A 15,774-nucleotide genomic window follows, 5' to 3' on the forward strand; every position below is an offset into this window, starting at 1 on the left:
TAGAAATTCCTCTATATCGTTTCTTTGCTGTATAAGCTTTGTTTTGTTTGTGAACTTTTGTTCGTGAACTTTTGGCTCCAACCCATTCTCTGGCTTGCGACCGGCGAAAGCTGGGCACCAAACGACCACCCCCCATGTCACTTGGTAGCTGGTCTCCGGCTGAGCTTGCCACGCTTTGTCGAGGGCATCTCCTTTGCGACGGAGACCGCTAAAGCACGCGACAAGTGCGCACAGGTGACAGGTGTTTCTGATGATGAATGCCAAGGTGCTGGTGCTATATTATTCTTAATGTGAAGCCCCTTGACTGAATGCGGTATGTTACGTAACGATGAAATACACTTAAACATGCCACGCGCAATTTTTCAATTCTGAAATGCTTTCTTGCTAAATTAATGTGGCGCAGGCTAATTAGGTTAATTTCTTCCACAATGGGCCTATACGTGAGGAGCCCAATTAAGAGATTCGCCTTAGATTATTGCTAAATACTTGCAATACGTTTTTGTTTTACACGAATATCCGCAACACTAGAAAGGCTACATGTTATTCAAGTTCGATTCGGTTGTGAAAAGTGCTATTCTCCCTACTAATTAAATTGTCTTCTTTTACGTTGTTGTCGAAAAAAGAGAGTTCAGAACACTCGACTCTATGTGCTGTGGACATCGTATTGTGTTTCTGTCATTTCTGTTTCTCGACGGAACGTAAAACGTGGCCTTGAGACATGACTATATAGGCATGAAGCGCGCGGATAATCTCACGTACTGGCAGCGTGCACATCAACTTGCCGCTCTACGTGTGCGGTCACTTTCTTTGCAGTTCTGGACTGTGTCTGTTTTCTGAGCGGACACTTTTCTCGCGACGAAGTTAAAAAAAAAAAACTCCCTGCTTTCTTTTCGCGATCCTGGTATATGCTGGTTCAAATAGTCGCGGTGAGCAGGCAGCCATGTACTTTTCTTGCGCTGCTGTCAACCGAAACGCTAACAGTGGCTCAGTGGTTAGGGCGCTCGACTACTGAACCGGAGTTCCAAGGTTCGAACCCGACCGCGGCGGCTGCGTTTTTATGGAGGAAAAACGCTAAGGCGCCCCTGTGCTGTGCGATGTCAGTGCACGTTAAAGATCCCCCAGGTGGTCGAAATTATTCCGGAGCCCTCCACTACGGCACCTCTTCTCCCTTTCTTCTTTCAGTCCCTCCTTTATCCCTTCCCTTACGGCGCGGTTCAGGTGTCCAACGATATATGAGACAGATACTGCGCCATTTCCTTTTCCCCCCCAAAAAACCAATTAAAAAATTGACTCATAAAAAAAATACCACATCCAATGTACAGAACAAGGCTGGCTTCGTCATGGATTCTGTCTTTCATGGATATGTATTTATACGAGTTTACCATGTATCCCACGATAAAGAAATAGCGTACCAATGAAAGAGCCGGTGTTCATGTTATATGTATTGTTTGCGTTTCATTTGGCGCGACGATGTTGTGGCTCCACGGCGAGACAAGCGTCACATAATTTCAACAAACCAGCTTTTGTATCCAACCAATCAGAAGGTTTTTATTTTTTCATAGACCGTATTGCACATGTACTAAAAAAAATGCAAAAACATATTTCCGACACCGGGAATCGAACCCGGGCCTCCTGGGTGAGAGCCAGGTATCCTAACCACTAGACCATGCCGGAACACGTGAAGTAGCATATTGCCCAGGCAGTTGTTCATAAGGGAGGTATTGTACTAATTTTGAGGCATTGTACAGTCGAAAGCAATAGTTTATGCTCGAAAACATACTGAGCATTATTATTATTATTATTACAGAAAAAAGTATTACAACAAATTATCACGGCCTAACATGCTGAAATTACGCACTGAGGTAGTATTTGGCGGTCAGCTTGTTTTTTGTCACGTTTGGATGGAGTTCTTGCCTGATTAGCTCAAACTCTCATCGAGTGCGGCGACGACGCTACAGTGCTCTCGAATACTGTAACGGCCAACGTTGGTAACCACGAACTACCACAATTTCTCGCAGAGTGGGACTGGTATTGCCATCTTACGTCGACTGAAGGAACGAATGCTCTACCGTGTTACAGTACCGTGGGCCGTGGACAGGGTCGTGAAGGAATAGTTTTGTAGAGGCGGTAGAGGCTGCGACAACCACCAACATTCTTCTACTCTAATTCTTCCAAGCCTGCAGTAATAAAGCGCTTGTTATTCCAGTTGGCAGGAGATGTCGCCACCTGTCCAAAACTGCGAATAATTATTGCAGACGATGGGCATTAAACGAATGATTCTAATAAAACAAGATTAAGTACCCCATACAAACAGAATGCAAAACAAAACTGGCCGCCAAAATCCACCTGTGCGATATTCTGAGCTCGAAGAAGAGAGTGGTGAGGCGGGATAATTTTTTTTTTGTCGATTCTCTCCGAGCGACGCATCATGCTGCCTCGCAACTCAGTATTGATACTAGCGAATGAAAGCTTTTCAGGCAATCTGCTTGTTTCACTTCATAAATATATTTTTTTCCGCACGCACACACTCATGCCGTTGGCCGACAATGACACTGCCTAGAGTCACTGCCAACTGAACTTTCCGGTTAGTCGACATCCAGAAGCGGGATCAGGTCGACTACACACTTAACTCAAAATGCACAATTAACCACTAATTATAACCATATAAATATAGTGATACTTCACTGTCACCAACCGCTTTCATAACGCACGACAAAAGCTTTAGCGAACTCTTAACTCATCCTGGCAACAATGTTTCAAACAACAAAACGCGCATAAACATCGCGATGGCGGGTACAGCTGGTAGTGCGGTACAGTTTTCGGTGAGTATTTCTCTTACTTTTGCCTCTTTACATAAACATGAGAGTCAAAGTTACATTGCAACAAATTCAAAATCGAACATTCAGCGATGAACCCACTTCAGCGCACCTTGCACAGTGTCATGCCGGTGTTTTTCGCCTCTATCACGTGTTTGGCAAGTAACGTGACAGCAGTTGTTCCTACAGTTTGAAAAAATGCCGTTACACGTTGCTCGACAATTTTATCTCGCTTATAGTGCGTATCGATCACGATAAACGGACAACGGTCGTAGCGCTGGACTAGAAGGCACTCGCGCGCGATTTAAACCTGCCGCTGGCGGCCGTAAAAGGAGGCTACCTTGGACGCAGCTGCGAGCCGCTTATCATTGGCCGTCGACTTGCGCTGACGGGGCTTCCGGCCCCGCAATCGGTAGGGGCACATTTGTTTGGAGCGCTGCACCTACGCTAACGTAATGCGGTATGTTTCGGCAATGCCCCCGCTACCCGCGGGCTTCGACGGTAAACTCTCAATGGTGCTGAGGAACGCCTTTAACTTGTTCTCCTTCAGCCCGCAGTCGCCCCTGCCCTACCAACAGTACCAGGTTTGTTTCGTTCCGGAAGGTGTTCCCGTTCCGTACTTGCCGCGCGCTAATTTTGCATTGGGGTGGAGCACCAGACGGAGCGCCGTGGCTTGAACCGCTGCTTGTCAGGTGCGCTGCCAGTGCAGACGCGCGCATTTGTTGCATGCGCATGCCTTGACTGCATGCGCTGTTCGCCTGCTGTATGAGCGCGGTGCTTTTTCTCGATTCTGCTTAGTTCTTGATTTCATTTCGCAATCTGCGCTCCGTATTTGCGGGCGCCCATTGCACGTGGTGAGCGATTGCACGCACGAGATGTGCTAGTTCCCACCAGCGTGCGGGCGGTCGGTATTGGTCACGTATGTCGCGCTGTCACCGCGGACGTGCGCTTAAAAAATAACTTGGAGGGCAGCGAGGGTTGTAACAGGTAAAACGAAGCCAGGCAATAACTTAACGCAGACGAGTCATGCCAGTAGTGGTCGTGCTGTTACCGGGTGTAACGTTATTTCGAACTGCATTTTGTTCTCGAGAAGCATTGGGATTTTAGACCACGCTCACAGGTCGCGTTATATTTTGCCTGATGTTGAGGCTTATCTGAGCAAAACTTTTTAATGGCGTCATCCCTGTAAAAATTATTTAATGTGCCCATAGTTTCCATTATCAAAATTCTGTGCTTCACCATGTTGCATGCAAGTCAGCATATTCTGAGCCTACTAAGTGCGTTTTTCTTGGTAAATGTGAATTAGTGAAAGTGCTGTGGGGATTATTTTCTTTTAGAAATTTTATGTGAGGTTATAATGGCCCTTCAAACTCTGTTGTTGCATGTTTTGTTTTGCCATCATATGATGAATAAATGTTTTCAAGTGTTCAGCTGCACATACAGGTTTTTGAGGATGCCCTTTATAATTCTATACTTTTAGTATGATAACAAGCAGTCCAAAAGCGAGATGTGGTGATTGCTTTTGTCCCATTCCCCGTGATTCACTAAGTCATCAGCCCATATTCTGCACTCATCGTTTAGTTGTGACTGTTTGTGCAAGCAAATGTCCAGTTGTGAGGTGGCACCAAACAAGGCAATAGCATGCCATAAACTAAACCCGTTTGTTGGGCAATAGCATGTCGTAAACTAAACCTGTTATTTTAATTGCTACACATCTATAGAGTCATTATTCAGTTGTAAACCTAACTGCAGCTGAGCTTATGCCCTCCTGTGCAGCCACAGGCCTTATGGTCTTGCCTATAATAAATGACTCGGGCCATGACCTGTTCTGTTAAGAGCCAGCCCAATTGCAGTGTCTGCTTTCAACCGTGATGCCTTTAGAGACACCTGAAGCTGGCGCATTGCATGGTCCAAGGCGCAGTTGTGAAAGATGCAGTGCCATGCTCTTTGTGACTTCCAAATTTTGTTGGAGGCACAGGGCAGATGGCATTGTGTGGGCTCATTTAGTATCAGTGCTCCAGGGAGTGTGAAAAAATTGAGACAGGTTCGCTGCCTCCCATTGCATTTACTCAAGGATGTTAGCGTGGAAGCTTCCTGGCATTTAAAAATAAGTATAAAAGAAAAAAAAATGATGGCTTCTTTAGTGGCACATGAAATGCATCTAAATATCACATTCATTAAAACCATGTTTTTGAAATCTGCTAGAAAGTGTGAGCTGTAGTGAGACATAGCAGACTGTTCTGAAATAACCTTCAGCCATTGATTTTAGCTTCCGGCATTGCTTGGGATGCTGTAGAAAGCTGGTTCACTTTGGTGAATCAGAACTGCATGTTAGCACACAGGCAAAGTGCAACCTGCATTGATACACAGACGAGTTTTCATGTGCGACACTGCAGGCGCGCTGTCTTTACTCAACATAATACTTCTGCCACTCAACACACTTTAAAATGCTATTGAGTTGAAAGCCTTCGAAATTTCTTAGTCGCTATTGAACCTCAAAGGAGTTGTGCCGCTGCCACACAGTAAACTTGATCACCGCCGAGACGTTGTCATCTCACACCAGGGTGTTTTAATGCCACCGATAATTTTACAGGGATGCTAGCAATTAGCCAACAAGTTAAACGTGAAAAGGTTAAAAGCAAAATCTTCAATTGTTAAATTAATATTAATCACTCTTCAAATGAACTTCGTTGTCTTGGACAGGCTATAGTATTAATCGTACACTTTTAAGGAAGCTGGTGTTGGTCGTTTTTGTATTGCTGGCAGCATTGGTACAATGCATACTGAAGTGTTTTCCTGCACAGTAAGTTGTATGTTTTGAAGTTTCATGATTTTCAAGAATTATACTGCTCTGATTTTATTCCCCCGCGCTTTGCTGCAAGCACTCAGAGTCTAAGAGTGCACGAGGCTGTTGCTCGAACACCCTGGAGATCTCAGTAAAGTTCTGTGCTGCTTCGTTGACTCAGTGGCCGTTGAAACCGCCCATGTAGCAGCACTAGGTGGCCTTTGATACGACAGAGGTATAAGAACTTTTATATTCACTTTGAAAAGCAAGTGGTACTTACTAGGGAATGCAATGAGGCTTGGGTAGCTGATACATCAGTATACTGTGAAAAAACAATATATATGGGCATGTTCAGATAAGAACGGTAATCAAGGTCCCAGGACCAGTTTTTGTTTTAAATGAAATTCATATATGTGATGGGTAAACGTGTCCACACAAAGGAATGAACCTCACTTTTGCAAAAAACTTCGTAGTTTTCCCGGGAAAAAATCGTGTGTCACAAGAGGTGAAAAATGTCGTTTTCGCCACTTCGCAAAGTTGCAAGTTTGGAGCCTTACTGCGTGCACAGTAAATTGTTTCCGCGCATCAGTATTTTTTCAGTACCTCTTTGCAACTTGTCCTATGCGAAAAAATAAAAAAAACGTTTTCTTGCTGTGTTAATCTTCTGAGTAAAAAATCGCAAACTTCGCTTCCGGAGCTATGCGATGCCAAAAAGGCACTTTTCAGGACAGCTTTAGGGCAAGATGCGTAAAGATCTCCCCACTGAATCTTTTTCTTTGTATTTTTCAGCCACTTTTAATCACTTCAGGCAAGCTTTGTAGCTCTACACTTGACAGATATTTTTCAATATGGCCTCAAAATTGGCAGAAGTTCAAAAGCGTAAAAAAAGTGACAACTTTGACTTGGATGTAAAAAAAAAAAATGTCGTCATCGAATTTTGTTAAAATTTGCCTGAATAATCCTCAATAATTTATAATTTCAAGGCACCAAAAAAGTGTTGCATTGTATTGTTTTAAAGTTTGAAAATAACTGCAAAACAGAATTCATGATTTTAATCCTTACAACTGCTCAGTATTCCCTCTTAGGATGCGCAATCGTCAGAAGCTGGATTTAGTATTGGTTTTTTGTGGGTAAGTTTTAAACGCTACAGTTGCTGAGTTCATGAGTGTAATTTGTAAGTGTTTTTTTCTGTTACAATCAAAGGTCTAAAGCTTCTATTCACTTTCGTACTGTTCTAACAGTGGGACTTAAATTACTGTAAGCCTATTTTAGCACGTTATTTTCGAGTGACGTGTGCTTAGGAATAGTTTATGCAAACAATTAATGCACCCGTCGCTACTCTCAAGATGCCTTTAATTGCTGCCGCCGCTCCAGGGATGAACCGCGCTTGGCAGCTGCTCCTATAGCTATATAACACCCGGCGCGACCCTGAATTTTATAGCACCATGTGTGCCGCCGCCGCTATCATCTTTCCATCGCAACGCGTCGAACGCCTGGCAGTTATGCCTCAGCCTTCGACCTTCCAACGAGATAGCCCTGGTGAGCGGATGTTGTTTGGATCTCGAGTTTCGCGTGTCGTTTTCCAGCCGTGGTAGACCCGGTGGGGTCATTTTCTGTACTCACGTGTTTTCTCTGCGCTGGAGGGCTCTCTCGACAAGCATACTTGTTATCTCAGTCTGTGCTTGTACGCCAGACCGAAACAGCATCAGTGTGGACGGTGGGCAGCCTGTGTTAAAAATCCATCCATCTGTCCATCTCCTTTTTTTTGGAAAAGCAGCCCTGGGCCCTGCATCTGTCACCTGCTCTTCTGTCCCGCGATAATCTTCGGAAGCGGTGAGCTTTTGCATTTGTGAAGAGATTTCCGCGGCGAACATTTTGTGCCGACTACTCAAAAAGGCAACAACAGAGAATTGATAAAGGATGTAATTTTCGTAGTGTAAAGACACTCAATGTCGCTGCTCTCAAAAAAATCCTACTTCCCGAAGAAGCTCTCCGAGTACGAGAAAGTGACTTCATCTATCAGAATTGCTACTGTCGGTTCAAGGAAGACATAGATAATAAGTAGGCAGAGTCAACCGAAACATTCGAAGAATTCCGCCGTGGGGAAGAAATCATAGAAAATTTAAACTTCAGTGTCAGCCTTGCCTCCGAAATCTCGCCCCTAAAGCCACCGAGCGCTCTAAAAAAACACCTCAGACTTTCCTATGCAAAGCGCAAGCAGGAAGAGGTGGCTAGAGCTATGGTGACGAAAATCCGATCGGGGATACAGGCAGCATATTGTAACAGTTGTTACACTGAAAAGGAGCTGCAGCGGCTGAACGAGGGCACCAGAGAAAACGGACCTACACTTCAGCGTCATCTACTTCTAGAGGCTGCGATCTCTTTCTTCTTCTACTTCCAATCCTCGTGTCAATATAATATCCCAGAGACTTCGCGTGCTTCAGAGGAAAAGTGTGCGCAATGCAGCAGCTGGGAAGACAACCTACATGCTGCCTACAATAGGTGTACGTCCTTTCAAAAGCGCTGCCAGCTGCTGACACTGCTACCACGCAACCTAACCGTGAAATATGTCCAGGAAGTTATTCCAGAGGCAACGAGGTACGTTATAAATAAATTGGAGAAGATGGTAGATGAAGGCGTATGGTCAACACAGAAAAGATATACAAGACGTAAACTACAATAGGAATACATTACCACCGTTTTAGAATATTACACCATGGATGAACTCGATTGCTCTAGACAGACTCCGAACAAAAAGGATGTTGTGAGAATCGAAAAGGAGGGAGAGAAAGAATGGATACCGAAACGCTTCATGACGCGGTCCTTGCGAGAAGCATTCCGCCTCTACAAGCAAGCTCACCCTGCCTCCTAGGTTGGCCTCACAAAATTCATATCCTTGCGTCCTAAGTGGGTGGAATGCTCGCCACTGTGGCAAGTGTATGTTTGTGTGTGCGGTGCAAACTTTCAGTTGTGCCTTGTGGGACTGCAGAACACGTCCGGAAGGTCGCTTTGTCCCGAAGATATGCAGAATCTCTGCGTATACCAAGAACCTACTGCATCATGTTTCCTCAGGAATTGTGAGCACTGTCCACAGGAGGGCATTTTCACTTCGGAAAATTTTGAAATGAGCAGCGAGGACGAGGTGTTGATTGCTTCATGGGAATACGGTGAGCTCGTTAAAAAAACTCTGACCGCTTCACCATTTATGAGAGAATTTCTAAGAATGACTATGAAATGGATTCCCCACAACTATATTAGATCTGTGCAAGCAAGAGCAATACATGAAAAACACAGCTGCAAGAGAGGTGCAATTGTTTTGCATTTTGATTTCGCCAAAAACTGGACAGTTGTGCTTCCAGATGCAGTACAAGCTTTCCATTGGCAGAAAAAGCAGGTCACCGTGTTTACCCGCGTTGTCACATCAAGAAAATCGACTCAGAACTAGTACGCCATTATTTCCGATGATATGTGTCGTGATTCAGCTCATGTATGCTTGACTCTGTCGAAAATCAAAGCACACCTCGAAGACAACACTCCAATCTACACCAACATAACATGTGAGTGACGGGGCTCCCGCTCACTTCAAGAATAAGCATGTTTCATGAGCTACAACGCAGTTTCAAGAAGCTACAACGCAATAGACGAAATGAATGTTTTCGGCCACTGGACACGGCAAAAATGCTTGAGACAGCATTGGTGGGCTTGTGAAACATCGAGCATCATGCCACAACTTGCGGAGGTCTGCAAGTGAGGCCATACAAACAGCCAGCGGCTTCGTAGACACAATTCAAGGAACGCTAAAGAACATCACCATTCTGGAGCTCCCACAGAGGGAGCTTGCAGACTTTCGCGAAACGAAGAAGGAAGAATGGAAAATGGCAAAGAAAGTGCCTGGAGTTCAGACGCTCCATATGTGGAAGTACGTTCAAACAAATGAAGGCAGTGCATCCTATGTTGCCTCCACCGCTGCTTCGGAATGGAAGAGACTGTGATCTGGTTTGTGCTTCGTGCTGAACAATATACTGTGCGCATGCCGAAATCAACTGCTGCCGTTTATTTCTTGTTACGATTTTGTGAATTGCAATCTGCACATAAAGCGGCATCTCGTTTGTCAATTGCGTCCCGATTAAAACTCCTCCTGATTAAAAACCTTGCAGATAATCTGTTCCTCTCGGAAGACGACGTTCTGTCTCGTGACAGTGCCCTGTAGAACCATTTGAACACAGAGGTAAGCAGATGCAGGTACGGAAACGTCAGCTTCAGAAACACATTAATATTAACTTTTATATATAAAAATTTTTCTAAGAACCGAGAAATGAACTAATATTTTTAAAGAATCGATTGGGTACCAATGTACCTTACGATGATAAATTAGAGAATTCAAAAAAACGTTGCACCGCCACCAGCCAGTTCTTGAGACATCAGGTGAAATAGCGAATTTGTTCCCATTTTGACGCATTAAGAAAGCCACTAACAAGCAAGTAGAAGCTGTACAAACATTCAAGATGGTTCGCATATTGTGGTAAATGAAATGTAACCACGTTCAGTGAGTGCTAAATCAAATTTCTGACAGTTACTATTTCTAAAAGGCAGTAATAAGCAATTCTAGATAACAAAAACATTAACTCAGTTTCGTATTTATTTTCATACTTTAAAACAATATAATGCAACACTTTTTTGATGCCTTAAAATTATCAAGTATTGAGGATTATTTAAACAAATTTTAATGAAATTTGATGATGATGTTTTTTTTTAAATCTAAGTCAAAGTTGTCACTTTTTTGACGTTTTTGAACCTCGGCCAATTTTGAGGCCATATTGAAAAATATCTGAAGTGTAGAGCTACCAAACTTGCCTGAAGTGATTAAAAGTAGCTGAAGAATACTGAGAAAAAGGTTCAGTGGGGAGATCTTTACGCATCTTTCCCTAAGGCTGCCCTGAAAAGTGCCTTTCTGGCATCGCATAGCTCCGGAAGCGAAGTTTGTGATTTTTTACTCGGAAGATTGACACAGCAAGAAAACGTTTTCTTATTTGTTCGGATAATCCAAGTTGTAATGAGGTACTGAAAAAATACTCATGTGCGGAAACAATTTATTGTGCATGCAGTGAGGCTCCAAACTTGCAACTTTGTGAAGTGGCAAAAATGACATTCTCCACCTCTTGTGACACGATTTTTTTTCCGAGAAAACTAGTGTTTTTTTGCAAAACTAAGGCTCGTTCCTTTGTGTGGACACATTTACCTATCACATAAAAATTTCACTGAAAACAAAAAATGGTCATGGGACCTCGATTACCGTTTTCTTATCTGAATGCGTGCGTGCGTGCGTGCGTGCGTGCGCGCGTGTGTGTGTGTGTGTGTGGGGGGGGGGGCTTCGGATTAATTTAGAGCACCTGGGGTCCTTCAACATGCTCTGACATAGTAGCGCACACAAGCACCTTTTGCGTTTCACCTCCATTGAAGCAATGGACATGCATAATGTAGATATGTGGAGTGCAAGGTACCTTGCAGTGCACGCCAATTGTGTTTACTACCATCGTTCACTTCTAATGCAGCCTGTATGGCTGCCATGGTGCCGCCTTGCAAGAGGCTGGCATCAATAGGACAGTAGGCTGTATTCTTATCAAAGCAGGTATAATAAAACAACAGCATGTATTATACAGCTGTACATGCACCACTAAGCCTTATACCTGTGCCAGTAATCGTGGCCCTTTCATGCTCATGTCTGCCAGAGACCATTGCCACATACACATGAAATCAGCGGTATTTATGACAGTGTGTTTTCATAATGCGCTGAGGCTCATAATGCTAAAACGTGTGAGGTGGGTGTGCTGAAACAACTTATACAGATCTTATGAGGCGTTGTCTAAGATTGACCATGGGCCAAGGAATAATTTGTTGTTCATAAGCAAGGGGTTGGAGATAACTGTTTGTATCATGAAAATGCTGCGGCAGAGAGAAGACTGTTCTCGCCGCATGGTACCCCGTGCTGAACCTCTGCCCCCCATGGCCTTGTCCGAGTGTGCTCCGCTTGTGTGGTGCGAAGCAGGAAATGCTGAAATTGTGTTTTACCGTGGCCGGCGTATACCTGAGGTCAGCACTTACAGGATTATAGACACCTAATTTTAGTTGCCTGTTTTCTTTCAAATGATTCGTTCTTTCAAATGATTCGTTAGACATTGGAATACGTGGATCACCATTTGCCTATGACTACTAAATAGTTTATAACTAAATTTCTTCTCTCATGCTGTTTTGGCTTCATTAATCAAATGATGGCTGCGACGTGTAGTAGTTGGCCCTTAGGTCAAGTGAGACCAGGGAATCTGCAGTATAAATGCTGATATGTGGTTTTAATTTAATATAACACTTAAACCAGCCTGCTTCATGAGTTGGAAGAACAACAAATGACATATCAGCAGTTATATTGTCGTTTTTTTTTAATGTGTCACTTGAACTGAAGGTTAACTACACATCATAGCCATCGTTCGGTTGATGAAACCAAAAGAGCGTCAAGAAGAAATTCAAGTAAAAATTATTTAGCGGTCCTAGGTGAATATCACATGGTGATCGGTGTATATTGATGTCTAATGCATTGTTCAAAAGAAGAAAACACGCTAGCAAAAATTGAGTATTTATAGTCCGTTAAGTAAAGCGTCAGCATCAGCTTACTTTATTGACCATGGCATTAGCTTGACAAAAGTCTGGCTGATGCATGGCCGGCATTGCTGAAGATGGGCACTCCAATGAAGCCTCAGTATGACTTTATCTCACTGTATCATCTTGACTGTAAACCATTGCATGTATAATCATGGTTGGCTTTGCCGAATATTAGCACTCCAGTAGAGCATGACTTTGCACCATTGAGCTCAAGGTCTGCTCCAAATAAATTCTCTGAAGGTGAGTTGTGGGGATGCTGAGGTCGCTGGTGAACATCATTTGTGCTCTACTCGAATAGCTAGACAGGTATTGGACATTCTCAGTCCAGTGCCTCAAGCCTTGAGTAAAACCATGGTTTCTCATTTCGGGAGGAATCCAGAAGCAGGGAAGATTCTCAAAAGCTGAGGGCTTGAGCAGACACCTGTAGACAAATTGTGGGCATTTTTTTTTTGTTTTGCCATGACTGGTCCACTGCCGTGGTCAAATGTCGCAGACATGATGAAGGGAACTTTTCTTCTTTATTCTTCTGTCTCTTTCTTGCTTGCCATATATTTGGTTTGCTAGGTCTTGTTGAAGTGTTACAAATTTCTCTGAACTCTTGTCTGTAAACCTGTATGGCAGAACATCTGGCCTGATGCATTATATATTATAGTTTGTCATTGCAGCCGTGGGCATCTGGGAGAAAGTTGATTAAATTGTTGAAGTAGCGCCAAGTGTTAAATTTATTACACAATGCTTATTGAGTGTTAGCATTGATCATGAAAAAAATTTTATTTATTCAAGTTGCATCGCGATTCGTGATTCAGAGCATTGCCTGAATTGGAGGGAGGTTACATAAATGGAGTCAATAAAGTTTGATGGCTACCTAAATGTTTGGAACAATGCCTAGTCTGTTCAATTCATTTTTTTTTTGCTTTTATCATACTCCTGAGCCTATATTTTGGCTTTTGTATTTGTTCACTTTTCATAATTTTGACAGGTCTCTTCGTGCATGAGCCTGTCATGAACTTATACAAAGGGTAGCAGGAACCTTTTATCTTGGCCACCTCTTGTGGACGATGCATCTGAAATGCACTTGAAAACAATTGACCAGTAGGCTTTAAAAGCTGAACTTATGTTGCATGAGTGCGTTGTGCACTCAATGCCATCAATTTTGCTCATGACAAGCTGAGCTGCCCAGGGTGGTGGCTTCACTGTAAATTTGTTTGCAGCTATGGGGCTCACCTCATTTCACTTAACCTCTGGACTTGCCTGGGCGTTTCGAAGAATGATCCCTTTGTCCCCTGGCACTGGTTCTTTAATGCAAAATTGCATAACCATTCCCATATGTAGGAGCTGAGGCTTTTCTGACATTCATCGTTTCCTGCTACTTCTGTATCACATGTCTGAACGTCTTCTTATTTTTGTTAGTATTTAATGCGTGCACGTTTTCGATGACACCTTTAATAATCGGTTTCTGCTTATTGCCATTAAAGGCGGGATTAACCTGTCAGATTCTACTGTACTTGGAATCAGTCAACTGAAATTCAGACATCTTGCTATGGCTGGTCTCAAAATCTCATAGAAAACCTGCTCATTTTACTCTTAAATTGCTCTTTAATTTACTAGGGCCTGTCATAAGCCTGTGTGTTCTTAGTCAGTTTTCATATGACCTGTCCTAGCTCATGCTTTGCCTGCACTGGGCCGTTAAGTGATGATAATTGGTTGTAATAAAGATGGTTACAGATATCCCTGCCCTGAATTTTACTGAGTTTACATTCTTTTTTTTAATAGGACATGCCATTTGGCATAATGTGTTGCTGCTCGCAGTTGGACAGGTTCAACATTTGGCACTTCAGTTTTGAAAAATACTAAGCTGCCTTCCTCTTGTACTTAATTAGAATGGAAGTATACCATTTTGCATAGATTTGTACATTAAAGGTGCACTAAAGAGGAATCTGAACTAGTCTTAGCGCGGGAACTCCATCTACACGTTCTGGGCATTCTCAGAAACTTTGAATTATTGTCCTGTGTGGCCGATTGCCCTAATTAAATCGGATTAAACGTCCCAGCTCCGGCCTTTGTTTTTAACTCAATGCGGTCAGTAGGAGGAGCCAACCAACGCTTCAGCCAGTCCTGTGGCGGCTTGCCACTCTGCCATCGGCAGAGTGATACGTAAATAAGAGTCCACGTGTATTTATTTCCGTTGGCCTAATTTGCGGCTATATTGTCAGTGACTGAAGCTGTTTATTCACAGAAACCTAAAAACAAAATAAAAGCGAAAGCGAAGCATGCACTGGACTGGCTGAAAGGCACTCCACGCGTTGGTTGACTCCGCCTACCTACCGCGTTCAGTTCAAGAAAAGGCAGGAGCCGAGACGTTTTAATTTGATTTATTTAGGGCAATCGGCCACACAGGACAATAATTCGAAGTTTCTAAGAATGCTCGGAACGTGTAGATAGAGTTGTCGCGTTTAAAAGACGAGTTCAGATTCCTTTTGGTGCACCTTTAATGTATACTTTCCTGTGGGAAAAAAAAAAAATATTGAGCCAGTTTTACAAGGGGTAAAAATGTTAAGAGAAGCATTTTACCTGCCGTAGTGACAGGTAGTGACTTTCTTGTTTAACAGTGAACTTGCCAAGATTTTGTTTGCTCTCACCAGGAGTAATGGGCCTTGATTTTGTTTTTGGACATACCAGAAAAATGGCATAACCAGAAATGCACAGAAAGAGCTGTACAGATAGTGCTGCCTAGCATGGTCTAGAGGTGATGTCAAACTTGCAACTTGCGCTGCTACAGCTGTTTTTCGAGCATGCTCATTCCCTGCCATTTCATCATTTATCATTTACTTTCACTGTGTAATATGCTGGGCTCGCTGTTTACTAAATGTGGCTGCAAAATCTAACAAATAAAAAGGCGCGTCCACAGGAGTGTTACATGCTGTGCATGTCTGGCAACAAGTATTGGTACCGTGTTTTGTTTTTTGTCATGCACCTAGAATGTCCTTCGTGGCCTTCAAACATCCCTGAACCAGCTGCACCCTTTCAAGTCTCTTGCACTCTACCAACGACATGGCGAGGTTGTGGTAGCTGAGGACTTTTGCGCTAGGGTAGCAGGACCATCCACTTCATCCACAAGGCTGCATTGCAGCGATGTTCCCGCTTCTCGGAATTCTTGGATGGACCTTCCCTTCTCACGGGAGGAACTTGATGCCGCGCTGGTTTGTTGCAGACTGTCATCATCGCCGAGACCCGATGGTGTGCCGTACTCTGCACTTGTAAATCTTGGACAAGAAGCTAGGCGTGTCCTTTTGGAGTATTACAACAAATCATGGAATAAGGGCACAGTTCCAGACGAGTGGAAGTCCAGTCATCTAGTTCCGCTCTTGAAACTAGGGAAATCACCTCTTGACCTGACATCATACCGTCCAATTGCACTGGCTAGCTGCGTTGGCCAAGTACTGAAAAGGATGGTGCTTACACATATTGAGTGGTACCTGGAGCGCTACCGTATATATCCGGCTGTAATGTCCTGGTTTC

At 43.5% G+C, this 15,774-nt stretch overlaps 1 protein-coding gene and 1 non-coding gene across 6 annotated transcripts in view; one reads left to right on the plus strand and one right to left on the minus strand.

The window, feature by feature from the left end:
* Positions 1-1,602: 1,602 nt before the first annotated feature.
* TRNAE-CUC (transfer RNA glutamic acid (anticodon CUC)) lies at positions 1,603-1,674 on the minus strand. Its single transcript has one exon. It is a non-coding gene; the product is annotated as a tRNA-Glu (tRNA).
* A 1,094-nt stretch (positions 1,675-2,768) lies between these two features.
* The window catches only part of LOC144121673 (sphingomyelin phosphodiesterase 4), a 73,974-nt gene continuing 60,968 nt past the window's right edge, over positions 2,769-15,774 (plus strand). For 2 of the 5 annotated variants that reach the window (XM_077655012.1, XM_077655013.1), the window contains exon 1: positions 2,769-2,822. In XM_077655012.1, coding sequence (XP_077511138.1) covers positions 2,787-2,822 — 36 coding nt within the window. In that variant the 5' untranslated portion in view covers positions 2,769-2,786. Of the gene's footprint in view, positions 2,823-3,206; positions 3,401-15,774 lie in introns of those variants that run through there. The other 3 variants (XM_077655010.1, XM_077655009.1, XM_077655011.1) reach the window with 3 other exon arrangements.

This window comes from Amblyomma americanum, chromosome 2, assembly GCF_052857255.1.
Source record: "Amblyomma americanum isolate KBUSLIRL-KWMA chromosome 2, ASM5285725v1, whole genome shotgun sequence".
NCBI classification, from domain to species: Eukaryota; Metazoa; Arthropoda; class Arachnida; order Ixodida; family Ixodidae; genus Amblyomma; species Amblyomma americanum.